Raw genomic sequence first — 18,797 nt, 5'->3', positions numbered from 1 at the left:
TGCTTCAGTGTCTCTTTAACAAAAATGTAAAGAAGGAACTTTGCTGAGTATGAAATAATGAGTAACAATATTTTTTTTTACTATATTCATGCCCATTGTAAAATCCTTCTACACCCCAAATTACATCCTGAAATGTATCACAGGTGGCCACATCTTTAGTCCTGTCAGGTGATCTCTGTGGAATGTTTGTCTTCTCCCAGTTCACTCTAGGAGACCAGGGCCCATATGCAAGTCACTTTCTCACCTGAGGTTTCTCCTAGGAGGTCATTTTTTCATCTTCTCCTTAAAACAACTTTTCAGCATTCTGCAATTTAAAAAGTATTAAACCTAGATGACAAACTACGGTCAAAAGTATTGTCTTGCTTGCTGGGGTTTTAAGGGGCCCATATTCCTAACGATTTTCCCACCGATATACAGCAGATTCGATCACTGTGATCGAATCTGCTGTGAAATCGTTGTGCAAACACTGACCGAACAATCGGTTTCCGTCCGAAATCAATTGTTCCCGTCGATCCGTCCGTGCGTAAGATTTCGCTCGATTGCTGGAGGGTCGGGAGTCAGTCGATAGTGGCGTTTGAATGTCCGACAACCGACGCTAGCGGCAATACATTACCTGCTCCGGCCGGCGCGTGTCCCCCGGTCTCTGCTGTCCCATCTCTGTGCTCGGCTCTTCCAGCTTCACTGAACTTCCTGTCCCGGCAGGAAGTTTAAACAGTAGAGCGCCCTTTACTGTTTAAACTTCCCCGCAGGGGTGTAACTTGAAATCACTGGGCCCCCCTGCGAAAATTTGGACGTCCCCCCCCCCATAGGTGCCAAATAATCATAATAGGGCAGTGTTTCACTATAGAATAATTCTAATGGGGCAGCATTTCACCATAAGATAATCGTAATGCAGCAATGTTTCACCAGAAAATAATTGTAATGTGGGCAGCATTCACCAGAAAATCATAATGTGGGCAGCAGTCACCAGAAAATCGCAATGTGGGCAGCAGACACCAGAAAATCGTAATGTGGGCAGCGGTCACCTGAAAATCGTAATGTGGGCGGCAGACACCAGAAAATCGTAATGTGGGCAGCGGTCACCTGAAAACTCGTAATGTGGGCAGCAGACACCAGAAAATCGTAATGTGGACAGCGGCCACCTGAAAATCATAATGTGGGCAGCATTCACCTGAAAATCGTAATGTGGGCAGCAAGCACCAGAAAATCGCAATGTGGGCAGCAGACACCAGAAAATCGTAATGTGGGCAGCGGTTACCTGAAAATCGTAATGTGGGCAGCATTCACCTGAAAATCGCAATGTGGGCAGCAGGCACCAGAAAATCGCAATGTGGGCAGCAGACACCAGAAAATCGTAATGTGGGCAGCATTCACCTGAAAATCGCAATGTGGGCAGTAGTCACCTGAAAATCGTTATGTGGGCAACATTCACCTGAAAATCATTATGTGGGCAGCGGTCACCAGAAAATTGCAATGAGGGCAGCAGTCACCTGAAAATCATTATGTGGGCAGCAGTCACCTGCAAAAAAAAAAAAAAAAGAAGACGTGTAAAAAAAACCCAATTCATTTACCAGACAAAAGTCTCCTATCCCGGTCTCTGGCGCTCATCTCCCCGACGATCCTCCAGCAGCACATCTCCCGCGCTGACATTCAGAGTGGTTGCCTAGGTGGTAACCCGTGTTTGTGAGTATTACCATCTCACTGTTTCATTTATCCAATCAATTTTGACATACTACACCATATTGGGCTCTCGATTTCTCTTCAACTTTGGAGACACAAATAGTCTCTAGTGCAGGGCTTTGGCAGCCATCTTGCCGGGGCTGCGGGCTATGAACTGGCCCGGCATCTAGTAGATGCCGTGGCCAGTTCCACACTTGGCTGAGGGGTCGCACAATCGGTGGGGAGGGAGCGCCCCGGCCCCCCTGCGGCAGATGGGGTTGCATCCCTGGTAGTTACGCCGGTGCTCCCCGGCAGGAAGTTCAGTGTAGCTGGAGGAGTCGAGCATGGAGACAGGACAGCGGAGACCAGGGGACACGCGCCGGCCGGATCAGGTAATGTATGCGGGGGGGGGGGGCAGTGGCAGCACCGCCACAGATTGTGATCGGTTTCATGCTGATATCGATTCACAATCTGTTTGCAGTAAAGGCAGCCATACGATCCCTCTCTGATCAGATTCGATCAGAGAGGGATCTATCTGTTGGTCGGATCTGATGGCAAATCGACCAGTGTATGGCTACCTTAAAAAGGCATTTTATTGACAAGGTATGACAGTGGCCTCAATTTGCTAAGCTTATCTCCTTTCTTTAATAAAGTTTTTGAACTGTTTCTAATGTTATCACCATGGTGATAAGGCATGTAGTATTCACTAAACTACTTACCTCAGGCAAACCTAACGTTTACTCTTCTGTCTTTAAGTTAAGGAAAGATCTCTAACGCCGGGCATACACGGCGCGTTTTATGCGCCGGATCGAGCCAGCGGCCACGCGAGCGTGGGGATCGATTGCCACTCGTCCCCGCCAATTCATTGCCATTGTCCACCGGCGAGAATCGAGCGGGCGGGGGTCGAGCGGCATGATCGGGCCAGCTGAATATTATCAGCTGGCCGGATCAGCTGGTGGTCGATACACGGTACAGAAACGTACCGTGTATCCCCAGCATAATGCCTAGTATACACCATACAATTTTCTGTTAGATTTTTCTGTTAGATTTTCTGTAATTAGATTATTTTCTGTAAAGTACTGGTAGAGACTGGTCATTATCTCTGGTGCACTGTCTTCTGGTGATCTCCTGCTGAGTAGAACAATGCCTAATTGCTCGGCAGATAGATGGTTAGATAGATAATTTCCAACATGTTGGAAATTATCTACCTGGCAGGTACATCTAACAGAAAATCGTACATAAAACTGTATGGTGTGTACTAGGCATAAAGTTAACGTTTCAATCCTTAAAATAACTACAGAATTCAAAAGTTAAAGACAGGCTGTAAATTACCTGCATGTGAAAATAACTACACAGGAGGTAACTTAAGGACTGAAGACAGGGGCGTAACAAGGTCCCACCGGGCCCCCCTGCAGAAATACTAAGCGGGCCCCGGGCCGTTTTGGGGGGCAGGAGGAGTCGCAGCATGAGGGGAAAGCCATGCTGCACTTCGGCGGGGAGGGGGGACGGTCCCCCACTCCCTCACCTCGGGCTCTCCCCTCTGCGCTCCCCTCCAGCGTAGAATAGTTTGTGTATGCAGGCGAGGGCAGCGGCAGATGTTCCTCTCTGTAGCCTCTGACGCGACTTCCTGTGTATACAGGAAGTCGCGTTAGACAGTAGAGGGAGAAACATCCATGCTGGAGCGCACGGAAGTTATGCATCTGCCACTGCCCGCCGCCTGCATACACAAACTATTCAATGCTGGAGGGGAGCGCAGAGGGGAGAGCCCGAGGTGAGGGAGTGGGGGACCGTCCCCCCTCCCCGCCGAAGTGCAGCATGGCTTTCCCCTCATGCTGCGACCCCTCCAGCCCCCCAAAATGGCCCAGAGGGGGGCCCGGGCCCCCCCGCAGGGGCTGCAGGCCCTATTCTTACGCCAGTGACTGAAGAGATAAATTATAACTCTCTCACTGTGAAAACTTCTCTCTACACCTTAATAAGGCAAGATTTATGTGTGGTGGTAAGTTTTCTCTTGCCTTATTATCTCCAGCAGGATCTTAGTGAATTGAGGCCATTGGTATCACTTAGGAAAAAGCAATCACCAACAAGCAAGAAAATACTTAAAGGGGCACTATGGCGAACATTTTTTAAAATTTAACATATGTGCAAACATAGACAAATAAGAAGTACATTTTTTCCAGAGTAAAATGAGCCATAAATTACTTTTCTCCTATGTTGCTGTCACTTACAGTAGGTAGTAGAAATCTGACAGAAGCGACAGGTTTTGGACTAGTCCATCTCTTCATAGGGAATTCTCAGCAAAGCTTTTATTCTTTATAAAGCTATTACCTTAAAAGGATTTAAACAATGATGCTGGCCAGCTTCTCTGCTCGCTACACAGTTTTTTTGGCAGTTGGACAGAGCAACTGCCATTCACTAAGTGGTTTTGAAAATAAACACATCCCTGAGATTTAGTGGTGCATGGTGTGCTGTAGATACTGAAGCCCGTTCAGAGGCAGGGAGGACAAAATGGTAGTTGGACATTGGCCTCAGTCATGGTGGGCTGCAGATACTGAGGTCCATACAGCCGTTGGGAGGACAGAATGGTAGCTGGACTCTGGACTCAGTCATGGTGGGCTGCAGATACGGAGTCCCGTTCAGAGGCTGTGAGGACACAATGGTAGTCCAGCCTGGACATTGGCCTCAGTCATGGTGGGCTGCAGATACTGAGGTCCATTCAGCAGCTGGGAGAACAGAATGGTAGCTGGACATTGGACTCAGTCATGGTGGGCTGTAGATACTGAGGCCCGTTCAGAGGCCAGGAGGACAGAATAGTAGCTGGACATTGGACGCAGTCATGGTGGGCTGTAGATACTGAGGCCCATTCAGAGATCGGGAGGACAGAATGGTAGCTGGACCCTGGATCTCGGTCATGGTGTGCTGCAGATACTGAGGTCCATTCAGCAGCCTTGAGGACAGAATGGTAGCTGGACACTGGACCCAGTCATGGTGTGCTACAGATACAGAGACCTGTTCACAGGCCGGGAGGACAGAATGGTAGCTGGACATACTCAATCATGGTGGGCTGTAGATACTGAGACCCGTTCAGAGGCCATGAGGACAGAATGGTAGCTGGACACTGGACTCAGTCATGGTGGGCTGTAGATACTGAGGTCCATTCAGAGGCCGGGAGGACAGAATGGTAGCTGGACACTAGACTCAATCATGGTGGGCTGTAGATACCGAGGCTCATTCAGAGATCAGGAGGACAGAATGGTAGCTGGACACTGGACTCAATCATGGTGTGCTGTAGATACTGAGGCCCGTTCAGAGGCCGGGAGGACAAAGTAAGAGTTGTTGTTATGAAATCTATTACACTGCCAGACCACAAGGATCTCACATGTGCTGGACAGGTTACAGCTCACGGATCAGCTAGTTCTTGGCAGGAAATACAAGGCATGAATTGATGGTAAATACTGCATTTCATGGAGTGTCAGAACCTCTTCATTACCATGTTTAATATTTTTCTTGTCCTTGGATGAAACAGGAAGAATGATCAGCCAGGGTACAAAATGCATGATAGTAACAATGGTCATTCAGAGATTTTCTGTGATCGCAGTTAACATGGCATCGGATGACTGTTTAAAGGCCCGCACTCTGGCCAATCGTCTAAGGACTTAACCATCTTAAGGACCCCAAATCAGAAGTTGCAGAGGTCACATCTATGACAGTTCTGCTGTAGAAGTGGACTACTTTTCAGGAAAAAGACTGAATTTGATAAGCTGTTCGACAGGCTCCTTTACATAGATAACACCACTTTTTTTTAACTCTTGCTATACTTGAAAACAGAAAGGGTCTTCAGGCAATTTCTTAGTAGGACAAGTACCGTATTTTTCGCCATATGAGATGCTCCGGAACAGGAGCGTAACAATAGCCCCTGCAAGGGATGCCTCCGCAGGGGCCCTTAGAAGCCTAAGGGGGGGCTCTGGGGCCCTCCAGGGCCATTCTTAGGGAAAGGTGGGGGCGCAGCACAGGAAGGGGCAGAAGCAGGAACAAACAGCAGCGGGGAGGGGGGCCCGACACCCCCTCCCTCACCATGGGCTACCATCAGCGCTCCCTCCTCCAGCAATGACAGTTGAGGAGGGGGGCATCCAAAGTTTTGCTGGGGGGCCCAGTGATTTCTAGTTACGCCACTGCTCCAGAATATAAGAAGCACCTAGGTATGGAGGGGAAAAAACAGGGAAAAAAATTATATACTAAACCTGGTGCGTCCATGTTCCAGGAGCGTCTTATGTTCTTCCCCAGTTGGTATCCACCTATGTCCACTTCTGTCCTCCCAGATGTCCCCTTTTGTCCCTAGGTGTCCCCCATTGTCCCTAGGTGTCCGCTCCTGCTGTCCCAGGTGTCCCCCTTCTGTCCCCAGGTCCCCCCTTCTGTCCTCCCAGGTGTCCCCCCTTTTGTTCCCAGGTCCCCCCTTCTGTCCCCAGGTTCTCCCTTTTGTCCTCCCAGATATCCCCCCTTCTGTTCCCAGGTCCCCCCTTCTGTCCCCAGGTCCCCCCTTTTGTCCTCCCAGATGTCCCCCCTTCTGTTCCCAGGTCCCCCTGCTGTCCCTAGGTTCTCCCTTCTGTCCTCCCAGGCAGGTGTCCCCCCTTCTTTCCCCAGGTGCCCCCTTCTGTCCCCAGGCCCCCCTTCTGTCATCCCAGATGTACACCCTCTGTTCCCAGGCATCCCCATTATCTCCCATGTGTCCATGGTCTTCCCCTGTGTCCCCACTATCTCCGCCTGGTCCCTCGCTATATACCCGTGTCCCCGCTTCTCTCCCCCAAGTCCCCACTAGTGATGTGCAGAAATTACGCATCTTAATATGCAATTACGCAACGTAATCGTTATGCATAATTTCGGGGGAACAGTGTAAGCAATTTCGTAGTTAATAGCTCCCATTCGTAATTATGCATAAATTGACGCGTAATTTATGCGTCATTTTGTGCCGACTTTGGCGGTGAATAGCAAATCCCACATACATGCCATTGCTACCAAAATTGCTACATATGTTAAGAAGACTAGTGGGTACAAGTTACAAAAATAATTATTCAAAAAGACTTTGTAGATTTTGAGAAAATCAATTTTAAAAATACTAAAAAGTTTTTTAAACTTTCATTTTTCTAGGTTTAAAAACCATTTTTTCTTTGCATTTTTAAAGTCTATTTTCTCAAAAACTACAAGGCCTTTTTGAAAAAAAATGTTTTAGACTTGTGCCCAATACTTTCTGTAACATTTGTAGCAATTTTGGTAGCAATTGCATGTATAGGGACTTTGCTATTCAATCACCACCAAAGTCGGCACAAAATGATGCGGAAATTGATGCGAAATTATGAATAATTACACAAAGTCAATTAAAGTACGAATTTGTAATTACATGTATGCATAATTGCAAAACTTTATGCGTAATTTTGCGTAATCTTAGTTCTCAGATTACAATCATCACTTGTCCCCGCTACTAGCATGTGTCCCTACATGATGTTTAAATGAATACAGTGTAGCACTGCTGCAGGCTCTTACCTCTCCAGCAGCGTCCGCAGGGATAGCCGACCTCTTCACCGCCGCACATCTCGCTCTAGTGAATGCAGCTTGTACTGATGATGCGTCAACAACTCCTGCTGCTCCAAACAAAAATTGTAATGACTGTCGTGGAACCACCACTAGGTCCCATGGCCTACGCCACAACTCCTGCTGATCCAAACAAAAATTGTAATGACTGCCATGGAACCACCTCTAGGTCCCATGGCCTACGACAACTCCTGCTGCTCCAAACAAAAATTGTAATGACTGCCGTGGAACCACCACTAGGTTCCATGGCCTATGCGACAACTCCTGCTGATCCAAACCAAACTTATAATGACCGCCGAGGAACCACATCTAGGTTCGATGGCCTACGACAACTCCTTCTGCTCCAAACAAAAATTGTAATGACTGCCGTGAAACCACCACTAGGTCCCATGGCCTACACGACAACTCCTGCTGATCCAAACCAAACTTATAATGACCGCCGTGGAACCACCTCTAGGTCCCATGGCCTACGACAACTCCTGCTGCTCCAAACAAAAATTATAATGACTGCCATGGAACCACCACTAGGTCCCATGGCCTACGCGACAACTCCTACTGATCCAAACCAAACTTATAATGACCGCCGTGGAACCACCTCTAGGTCCCATGGCCTACGACAACTCCTGCTGCTCCTAACAAAAATTGTAATGACTGCCGTGAAACCACCACTAGGTCCCATGGCCTACGCGACAACTCCTGCTGATCCAAACCAAACTTATAATGACCGCCGTGGAACCACCTCTAGGTCCCATGGCCTACGACAACTCCTTCTGCTCCAAACAAAAATTGTAATGACTGCCGTGAAACCACCACTAGGTCCCATGGCCTACGCGACAACTCCTGCTGATCCAAACCAAACTTATAATGACCGCCGTGGAACCACCTCTAGGTCCCATGGCCTACGACAACTCCTGCTGCTCCTAACAAAAATTGTAATGACTGCCGTGGAACCACCACTAGGTCCCATGGCCTACGCGACAACTCCTACTGATCCAAACCAAACTTATAATGACTGCCGTGGAACCACCTCTAGGTCCCATGGCCTACGACAACTCCTGCTGCTCCAAACAAAAATTGTAATGACTGCCGTGGAACCACCACTAGGTCCCATGGCCTATGCGACCACTCCTGCTAATCCAAACCAAACTTATAATGACCGCCGTGGAACCACCTCTGGGTCCCATGGCCTACGACAACTCCTGCTGCTCCAAACAAAAATTGTAATGACTGCCGTGGAACCACCACTAGGTCCCATGGTCTACAACAACTCGTGCTGCTCCAAACAAAAATTGTAATGACTGCCGTGAAACCACCACTAGGTCCCATGGCCTACGCGACAACTCCTGCTGATCCAAACCAAACTTATAATGACCGCCGTGGAACCACCTCTAGGTCCCATGGCCTACGACAACTCCTGCTGCTCCAAACAAAAATTGTAATGACTGCCGTGGAACCACCACTAGGTTCCATGGCCTATGCGACAACTCCTGCTGATCCAAACCAAACTTATAATGACCGCCGTGGAACCACCTCTAGGTTCGATGGCCTACGACAACTCCTTCTGCTCCAAACAAAAATTGTAATGACTGCCGTGAAACCACCACTAGGTCCCATGGCCTACGCGACAACTCCTGCTGATCCAAACCAAACTTATAATGACCGCCGTGGAACCACCTCTAGGTCCCATGGCCTACGACAACTCCTGCTGCTCCAAACAAAAATTGTAATGACTGCCATGGAACCACCACTAGGTCCCATGGCCTACGCGACAACTCCTACTGATCCAAACCAAACTTATAATGACCACCGTGGAACCACCTCTAGGTCCGATGGCCTACGACAACTCCTGCTGCTCCAAACAAAAATTGTAATGACTGCTGTGGAACCGCCACTAGGTCCCATGGCCTACAACAACTCCTGCTGCTCCAAACAAAAATTGTAATGACTGCCGTGGAACCACCTCTAGGTCCCATGGCCTACGACAACTCCTGCTGCTCCAAAAAAAAAATTGAAATCAGGATCGTGATTCAGCCACCACTAAAGCCAAAGTTATTAGCATGACTGCCAGTGAACTGGTATTTGTTTAAAAGGAAACATCCATTAGGTTCCCTTTAACATTGTGGAAATTGTTCCGCCGGAATGCGGAATTCCGCGGAACACCACAGGAAACCGCCAGAATGTAGCGGAATTTCATTATAACAGAAGGCGGAATTACAGCGATATCGGAAATTGCATCTTCCGATCATCCCTAATTATGACTACACGTGTAGTATGAATGTCTGACGTCTGCAGCTGTTATATGGGGACATTATGGCTGCCTCTTATGTTACTGAAATAGTGCATGAAAGGACAACATAAGTTATTGTGCTTTAGTGCCTCATGCGCAAAACTCCATGCGATGATTTGAGTAAACGTCTATTCGCTGTAGGCATACACACAGCTGCGCTACTTAATCAGTAACTAAGTCCGATCAGTTTCAAATACTCCGTTTATATTTCCTGAATCATATTTGTGGCATCTTTTTCATGATTCTCTTGAACGAATGTTCAAAAGAAATTGCAAGTAGGATTTGTAATATAATATAGAATAATAAACAATAAATAACGTGCAATCTTTTTTTCTATTTCAGGATGAAGAATAAGTTTTGGTACTTTGAATTTGGGACGTCTGAAACTTTCTCTGCAACATGCAAAAAGCTTCACGAGGCAATTGAGATTGAAGTAAGTCACAGCGTTTCTCACCGCATGCAAACACTGCTTTACAGGGTACAAAAACATTGGGAGGGTTTTGTGTGTTCGTTTGTTTGCTTGTTTATTCTTTTTCTTGAGATTACGGCTCTTACAGTATTTAATTCACTTTGGTCCATATGCAATTATTGTTTTCTCCTGAGTTTTCTCCTAGGAGATACATTTTCATCTTCTCTTTAAAGGGAAGATCCGCGCTGCGCATAAAAAAAACTGCACTCACCTGGGGCTTCTTCCAGCTCCTGGCAGTCGATCGGTGCCCTCGTAGTAGCTCCTCTCCCTCCTGGCGTCCAGCGGTGAAGAAGCCGACCTCGCCAGGTTGGCTTCCGGGTCGGTGTCATGTGCGGTCCACGGAGCGGGTCACGTGATGTACGTGACGTCATCGGGTCTCTACTGTGCAGGTGCAGTAGTTCTGCGTCTGTGCAGTAGAGACCTGATGACGTCCCTACACCACGTGACCCCCATGCCGTGGAGCGCACAGAAGCCGACCTGGAAGCCGACCTGGCGAGGTCGGCTTCTTCACCAATGGATGCCGGGAGGGAGAGGAGCTGCTACGAGGGCACCAATCGACTGCCAGGAGCTGGAAGAAGCCCCAGGTGAGTGCAGTTTTTTTTTTTTTATGTGCAGCGTGAACCTTCCCTTTAACCACTTACGGACCAGAGCTTTATACCCCCCTAGTGACCAGGCCATTTTTTACAGTTCCGCACTTCACAACTTTACTGATTTATTGCTCGGTCACTCAACTTTGCACCCAAATGAATTTTACCCCCTTTTCTTCTCACCAATAGAGCTTTATTTTGGTGGTATCTGATTGCCGCTGCAATTTTTTTATTTTATTAATAAAAAATCAACAACATTTTTGCATTTTTTTCTTATCATCATGGAATGATCGCACAGCACCCAACAATTTGCACTGCACTTTGTAGCTGTCGTGAGTCCCTCAAAAAACACCCTTGGTATAGGTAGGTAGCCAGTTATAGGTGTCCCAAGTGTTGGTAGCTAGGTACAGGTTGGCCAGGCAATCTCTTCACTTCCTGTTTCCTCCTGGTGCTGCCCCCAGACTTCTACCGCCTGAAGAAGTCGCCTCACTTGGCATCATGGACAGACCGGGCCTGGCCCTTGTCCACTTTATTGTTAATAGACTGTTAATAGTGTTCTCAGGGCTAAAAAGAAACAGAAAAAAGAAGAGGAAAAAGAAGGAAAAAGAAGAAACAGAAAAAGAGGAAGAGATTTCTCTCGCTTTATCCCCAACACTGTTTTTTGTTTTTTGCTTTTGTCCAAGCTGCCACATGCAGAATTCAAATAACACTGGGGTTATAATCTAATAAAGTAGTTAAAAAAGCTAGAACCTAACTTTTTTTTTATTAGTCTTTAAAACCTTGTATTCTATTAAATCTTTAACCCCAACAATTGGCTAGTAAGTTGAGGTATCCTGCTCCTACCTCCTTCTCTATAGTAGCGGGAGGCTACATGTTGTGTCTGAAATGTATATTTATTTGTGATGTAGCTTGCACATGCATTGCACTCTGGCACTGTTAGCACGTTGTAACCCTGACAAAGGGGTTTGAGGGGGCAAAACATGTTGGAGTTTTGTGGGGTTGTGTAATTTATACTAATTTTCTGTAGGTAGGAGAAGGATACCTCAACTTACTAGCTTATTATTTGTTGGAGTGTGAGATTCAATACTAGAACTGTCCTTGCCTACAATTGGTCTTTAGTCACCACTAATAGATAGCCAGTTTAGAATGCAAGATTTTAATGACTTATAAACGCAATGCTTATTGTGATTTGCCTTCCTAAAACAGAAGGTATTTGCAATAATTCAGCTTTAAGTGAACATCTGTGGTTTCCCACAATGCACCGCTACTGAATATGTAAATGATCTCTTTATGCCCTGAAGCCAGGCTTACATCCGGAACCGCTGGTGTATAGCACGACTATAGCTTATAAACTTTACAGAGCCATATCAATTCCACGTGCAGGCAGCCTGTTTCTGACTTTTAGTTAAGTTTCAGATTTTTCAACTCCTTCAATAGGTTATAATTCCACTATTATTCTCTCCAGTCATTCTTTATGTATGCTTACATGCAGCATTCAGACTGCCAAATTAGCTTTGATGTGGTGCCCAATTCCTTCAACATGCCCCCCCACCCCACACACACACACCTTCCCACCAGAATATTGTCTGCTACCGGGGGGATGACGTGAGCAGTAGAGATGGCCCGAATGGTTCTCGGCGAACTTCCGTGGTTGTGGGAGAACCGCAAACTTTACCGGAAGTTCGATTCGCCCCCATAGTGCATTATGAGGGTCAACTTTGACCCTCTACATCACATTTAGCAGGCACATTGTAGCCAATCAGGCTACACTTCCTCCTGGAGCCACTCCTCCATATAAAAGGCAGGCAGCGTCAGCCATTTTACTCTCTCGTGCGCCTGCAGTAATTAGAGAAGGGAGAGCTGCTGCAGCTTAGTTTGGCTCTTGTAGGCTTCGTAGCTTGCTCCTTGCTGATTCTTATTGCTAAAAAGCACCCCTCAACAGCTCTTTTGAGAGCTAATCTTGTTCTTGTGATCTATTTTTTTTTTGTGTGTGTCCCACTGACACTTGTGTTGCATAGACAGCCTCTGTAATTTCTACTGTGCCACTGCCAGGCCCAGCACATTCAGTGACTACTACCTGTGTGTGTGACAGGTGCACATTGTAATACCCACTACATATACCTACCTGTTGTTCACTGTGCATCCACCCACTGACGTGAGCGCATGCAAGTGTCACTGTGCCTGTCCGGTACCTGTCTGTGTATACCACTCCGAGCATACCTGTTAACTGCACCTGTGTGACAGCTGCACATTGTATTGTAATACCAGTCACTGCATACCTTTCACTGCATCTGTGACTGCACATTGTATTATACCTGGCAGTCAGTGCATACCTTTCACTTGAATGGATGGCAGACTTGCCCTCCATAACAGATTCTCGTTAAAGGATTTAAAGTTAATTCATCTCATATACAGCAGGGCCTCGAAAGTCCTCCTGTATTGTTATTTTTGGTCACTACCTCGGGAAGTGCATGCCATGCCTGCTGCCTTCCTTAGATGTGTGGTAGCCGTTACTGCTCCTTTGCCCACAGCGTGCCTGCTGCCTTGCTTGGATGTGTGGTGGTGGTAGCCGTTTCTTAGGCTCCCACTCCGTACCAGAATCGAACCAGGATTCCCCGGCCATTATCCGTGGTCACCATGCTACTGAGAAAGTACCATCTAAAGTTTCATACAGTTGAATGAATGGCAGACTTGCCCTCCATAACACATTCTCATTAAAGGCAAGTGGTGTCATCTCTGGCACACAGCGCTGGGTCAAGGGTCCATCTGACCACAGATGCCTGGTCTGCAAAGCACGGTCAGGGCAGGTACATTACTTATACAGCAAATGGGTCCTTACTTGGATGTGCGGTGGTGGTAGCCACTTCTCAGGCTCCCACTCCGGACTGGAATCGAACCGATTCCCCGGCCATTACCTGTGGTTACTCACAATGGCAAACTTGCCCTCAATAACAGATTCTTGTTGTAGGTACTGAACAGCAAGCAGAACAAGTATTTAAAATAATAGATGTAAGCTTTAACAATGGTAGAGAAAGAACCATCGAAAGTTGATAAGGCAGTCAGACATTACTTGATATCACTGAGGAAGAGCAATCTCGCCATGGTGCGCACCAGTCCAGCACGGCCATCACAACACAAACAGCTGTTTGCGGTGCGTTACACAGTGAGTTTGGTGTGTCAGTGTGAAGCAGAACTCTAATTACACTCCCTGATTGATGTATGCACATGCAAGATGTTTTAAAGCACTTTAGGTCTGCAATTTAGCATTTAGTGTCAAATCCAGATTTTACCCCAGGACTTTTGGCATGTATCCCACTCCGCCATGCCCCCGTCCAGGTATTAGACCCCTTGAAACATCTTTTCCATCACTTTTGTGGCCAGCATAAGTGTTTCTAGTTTTCAAAGTTCGCCTCCCCATTGAAGTCTATTACAGTTTGCGAAAGTTTGCGCAAATCAAACATTTGGCGAAGGTTCATCATCTCTAGTGAGCGGTGGGCACACAGTTGCATCCAGCACCTGTGCTCTTCAGCCATAGTGGATCAATCCCAAAGTTCACTCTTATAACATTTGCCGATAGAGTTGTCCATCCTTTTGCCGTAGATGATCTTTGACGGCGCCCTCGCCAGTCCAGCTTCATTCCTCGAGGTCCTGACCCACCACCGACAGCAACAAAATGCAAACTCATCTCTGACTTCACGGCGATAATTAGGGGTCCTCCGGCTAATTGCAAAAACGATCAAGTCTAACTAGCCACAATGGGGTTCTAACGCCGAGTTGAATAATTGCCTCGTCGTACCCCCCGCCTGGCTCAATATTAAGTGAAAATAACCATCACTGCTTTCGCACCCCCCCCCCCCTCCCTTCCCCTTACCTCCCTCCCCACCCCCCATCCCCCCTACCGCCCCCAAGTTGGTTGTGTCTCCACCTATTTAAATCATTTCACTTAGTTTGGAGACTCCAGTAGCTTTATAAATGAACAGCGGGAAAATACCAAAGGTGTCAGCTTTCATATGTATTATCTCTTTTTGTGTAATGCTTAAATATGTATTATGGAGTGAGTGACATAAATTAGGCACATTTCAGAAGCCAGCGCCTGTGGCTTGCGAAGGACCACATGCTGTCTGACATTTCATCCTTGTCAAAGATCAAATTATTTTAATTTAGGCTGTAAATTATAAGGAATGAAGACTTCTTTGTGGGAATTCCCTGTGGTAATCTGACTTTTGTTGTTACTGCTGCTTGTCAGTGTGCAAAAAATATTATATGCATGCAAATGAGCCTGGGAAAGGTGCAGCGTCTAATTATCCAGCCAGTGGCATCCACTTGAAGCCAGTGGGTAGTCTGACACACAGTATGTGTTTGATTCATAGAGGCCTGCAGGGTATTTACACAAGATTACTTTTAATTATGAAATTAATATCTTTTTATCTGAAATGTATAGAAGACAGCGCGGGCATGAGTTGAATTTTTGTTTTCCTTCTTTTTTTTCTTCTTCTTCTTTATCGAACTCTGTGCGAAAAGCTATAAGCTTAACAACGTGAGAGCTGACTTAACAGATAACTTAAAACTACGACTATGAGAGGCGCCCAACTGACTGTAATAGACAAAACAGTGAGGTAGAGGAGTAAGTGGACACTCACCTACAAAGAATGAACTGGCTGATGCAAAATTGGCTTTGGAATATGTAAACTCTTCTGGGGACATGGCTATGTACTGTGTAAAGTGCTGCAGAAGATGTCAGTGCTATAATACTAATATGGTAGGACATTAGACTATGACTATGGTAGGATTAGACTGTGAGCTCCTCTGAGGACAGTCAGTGACATGACTATGTACTCTGTAAAGTGCTGCAGGAGATGTCAGTGCTATATAAATACATAATAATAATATGGTAGGACATTAGACTATGACTATGGTAGGATTAGATTGTGAGCTCCTCTGAGGACAGTCAGTGACATGACTATGTACTCTGTAATGTGCTGCAGGAGATGTCAGTGCTATATAAATACATAATAATAATATGGTAGGACATAAGACTATGACTATGGTTGGATTAGATTGTGAGCTCCTCTGAGGACAGTCAGTGACATGACTATGTACTCTGTAATGTGCTGCAGGAGATGTCAGTGCTATATAAATACATAATAATAATATGGTAGTACATTAGACTATGGCTATGGTAGGATTAGATTGTGAGCTCCTCTGAGGATAGTCAGTGACATGACTATGTACTCTGTAAACTGCTGCAGAAGATGTCAGTGGTATATAAATGCATAATGATAATATGGCAGGACATTAGACTATGACTATGGTAGGATTAGAGTGTGAGCTCCTCTGAGGACAGTCAGTGACATGACTATGTACTCTGTAATGTGCTGCAGGAGATGTCAGTGCTATATAAATACATAATAATAATATGGTAGGACATTAGACTATGGCTATGGTAGGATTAGATTGTGAGCTCCTCTGAGGACAGTCAGTGGCATGACTATGTACTCTGTAAAGTGCTGCAGAAGATGTCAGTGCTATAATAATAATATGGTAGGACATTACACTATGACTATGGTAGGATTAGATTGTGAGCTCCTCTGAGGACAGTCAGTGACATGACTATGTACTCTGTAAAGTGCTGCAGAAGATGTCAGTGCTATATAAATACATAATAATAATATGGTAGGACATTAGACTATGACTATGGCAGGATTAGATTGTGAGCTCCTCTGAGGACAGTCAGTGACATGACTATGTACTCTGTAATGTGCTGCAGGAGATGTCAGTGCTATATAAATACATAATAATAATATGGTAGGACATTAGACTATGGCTATGGTAGGATTAGATTGTGAGCTCCTCTGAGGACAGTCAGTGGCATGACTATGTACTCTGTAATGTGCTGCAGGAGATGTCAGTGCTATATAAATACATAATAATAATATGGTAGGACATTACACTATGACTATGGTAGGATTAGATTGTGAGCTCCTCTGAGGACAGTCAGTGACATGACTATGTACTCTGTAAAGTGCTGCAGAAGATGTCAGTGCTATATAAATACATAATAATAATATGGTAGGACATTAGACTATGACTATGGTAGGATTAGATTGTGAGCTCCTCTGAGGACAGTCAGTGACATGACTATGTACTCTGTAATGTGCTGCAGGAGATGTCAGTGCTATATAAATACATAATAATAATATGGTAGGACATTACACTATGACTATGGTAGGATTAGATTGTGAGCTCCTCTGAGGACAGTCCGTGTCATGACTATGTACTCTGTAAAGTGCTGCAGCAGATTTCAGTGCTATATAAATACATAATAATAATATGGCAGGACATTAGGCTATGACTGTGGTAGGATTATAGTGTGAGCTCCTCTGAGGACAGTCAGTGACATGACTATGTACTCTGTAATGTGCTGCAGATGGTGTCGGTGCTATATAAATACATAATAATAATATGGTAGGGCATTAGACTATGACTATGGTAGGATTAGACTGTGAGCTCCTCTGAGGACAGTCAGTGACATGACTATGTACTCTGTAAAGTGCTGCAGATGGTGTCGGTGCTATATAAATACATAATAATAATATGGTAGGGCATTAGACTATGACTATGGTAGGATTAGACTGTGAGCTCCTCTGAGGACAGTCAGTGACATGACTATGTACTCTGTAAAGTGCTGCAGGAGATGTCAGTGCTATATAAATACATAATAATAATATGGTAGGACATTACACTATGACTATGGTAGGATTAGATTGTGAGCTCCTCTGAGGACAGTCCGTGTCATGACTATGTACTCTGTAAAGTGCTGCAGCAGATTTCAGTGCTATATAAATACATAATAATAATATGGCAGGACATTAGGCTATGACTGTGGTAGGATTATAGTGTGAGCTCCTCTGAGGACAGTCAGTGACATGACTATGTACTCTGTAATGTGCTGCAGCAGATTTCAGTGCTATATAAATACATAATAATAATATGGCAGGACATTAGGCTGTGACTATGGTAGGATTAGAGTGTGAGCTCCTCTGAGGACAGTCAGTGTCATGACTATGTACTCTGTAATGTGCTGCAGGAGATGTCAGTGGTATATAAATACATAATAATAATATGGTAGGACATTAGACTATGACTATGGTAGGATTAGAGTGTGAGCTCCTCTGAGGACAGTCAGGGGCATGACTATGTACTCTGTAATGTGCTGCAGGAGATGTCAGTGTTACATAAATACATAATAATAATATGGTAGGACATTAGACTATGACTATGGTAGGATTAGAGTGTGAGCTCCTCTGAGGACAGTCAGTGACATGACTATGTACTATGTAATGTGCTGCAGGAGATGTCAGTGCTATATAAATACATAATAATAATATGGTAGGACATTAGACTATGACTATGGTAGGATTAGAGTGTGAGCTCCTCTGAGGACAGTCAGTGACATGACTATGTACTCTGTAATGTGCTGCAGGAGATGTCAGTGCTATATAAATACATAATAATAATATGGGAGGACATTAGGCTATGACTATGGTAGGATTAGATTGTGAGCTCCTCTGAGGACAGTCAGTGACATGACTATGTACTCTGTAATGTGCTGCAGGAGATGTCAGTGCTATATAAATACATAATAATAATATGGTAGGACATTACACTATGACTATGGTAGGATTAGATTGTGAGCTCCTCTGAGGACAGTCCGTGTCATGACTATGTACTCTGTAAAGTGCTGCAGCAGATTTCAGTGCTATATAAATACATAATAATAATATGGCAGGACATTAGGCTATGACTGTGGTAGGATTATAGTGTGAGCTCCTCTGAGGACAGTCAGTGACATGACTATGTACTCTGTAATGTGCTGCAGATGGTGTCGGTGCTATATAAATACATAATAATAATATGGTAGGGCATTAGACTATGACTATGGTAGGATTAGACTGTGAGCTCCTCTGAGGACAGTCAGTGACATGACTATGTACTCTGTAAAGTGCTGCAGATGGTGTCGGTGCTATATAAATACATAATAATAATATGGTAGGGCATTAGACTATGACTATGGTAGGATTAGACTGTGAGCTCCTCTGAGGACAGTCAGTGACATGACTATGTACTCTGTAAAGTGCTGCAGGAGATGTCAGTGCTATATAAATACATAATAATAATATGGTAGGACATTACACTATGACTATGGTAGGAT

The 18,797-nt window shown here is 45.4% G+C and overlaps 1 protein-coding gene and 1 long non-coding RNA gene across 8 annotated transcripts in view; one reads left to right on the top strand and one right to left on the bottom strand.

Moving 5' to 3' along the window:
* DGKB (diacylglycerol kinase beta) overlaps positions 1 to 18,797 on the top strand; it is an 849,394-nt gene that overhangs the window by 643,789 nt on the left and 186,808 nt on the right. For all 7 annotated transcript variants that reach the window (XM_068235094.1, XM_068235095.1, XM_068235097.1 and 4 more), the window contains one exon: positions 9,872 to 9,962. In XM_068235094.1, the coding sequence (XP_068091195.1) occupies positions 9,872 to 9,962 (91 nt within the window). The remainder of the gene's footprint in view (positions 1 to 9,871; positions 9,963 to 18,797) is intronic.
* LOC137517982 (uncharacterized) lies at positions 97 to 4,028 on the bottom strand. The gene is made up of 3 exons (XR_011020722.1): positions 3,985 to 4,028; positions 1,433 to 1,519; positions 97 to 304 (listed from the first exon to the last, which is right to left on the bottom strand). It is a non-coding gene; the product is annotated as an uncharacterized lncRNA (long non-coding RNA).

The sequence above is a fragment of the Hyperolius riggenbachi genome, chromosome 5 (genome assembly GCF_040937935.1).
Source record: "Hyperolius riggenbachi isolate aHypRig1 chromosome 5, aHypRig1.pri, whole genome shotgun sequence".
NCBI classification, from domain to species: domain Eukaryota; kingdom Metazoa; phylum Chordata; class Amphibia; order Anura; family Hyperoliidae; genus Hyperolius; species Hyperolius riggenbachi.
This window is presented reverse-complemented; position numbering and strand designations above follow the sequence as displayed.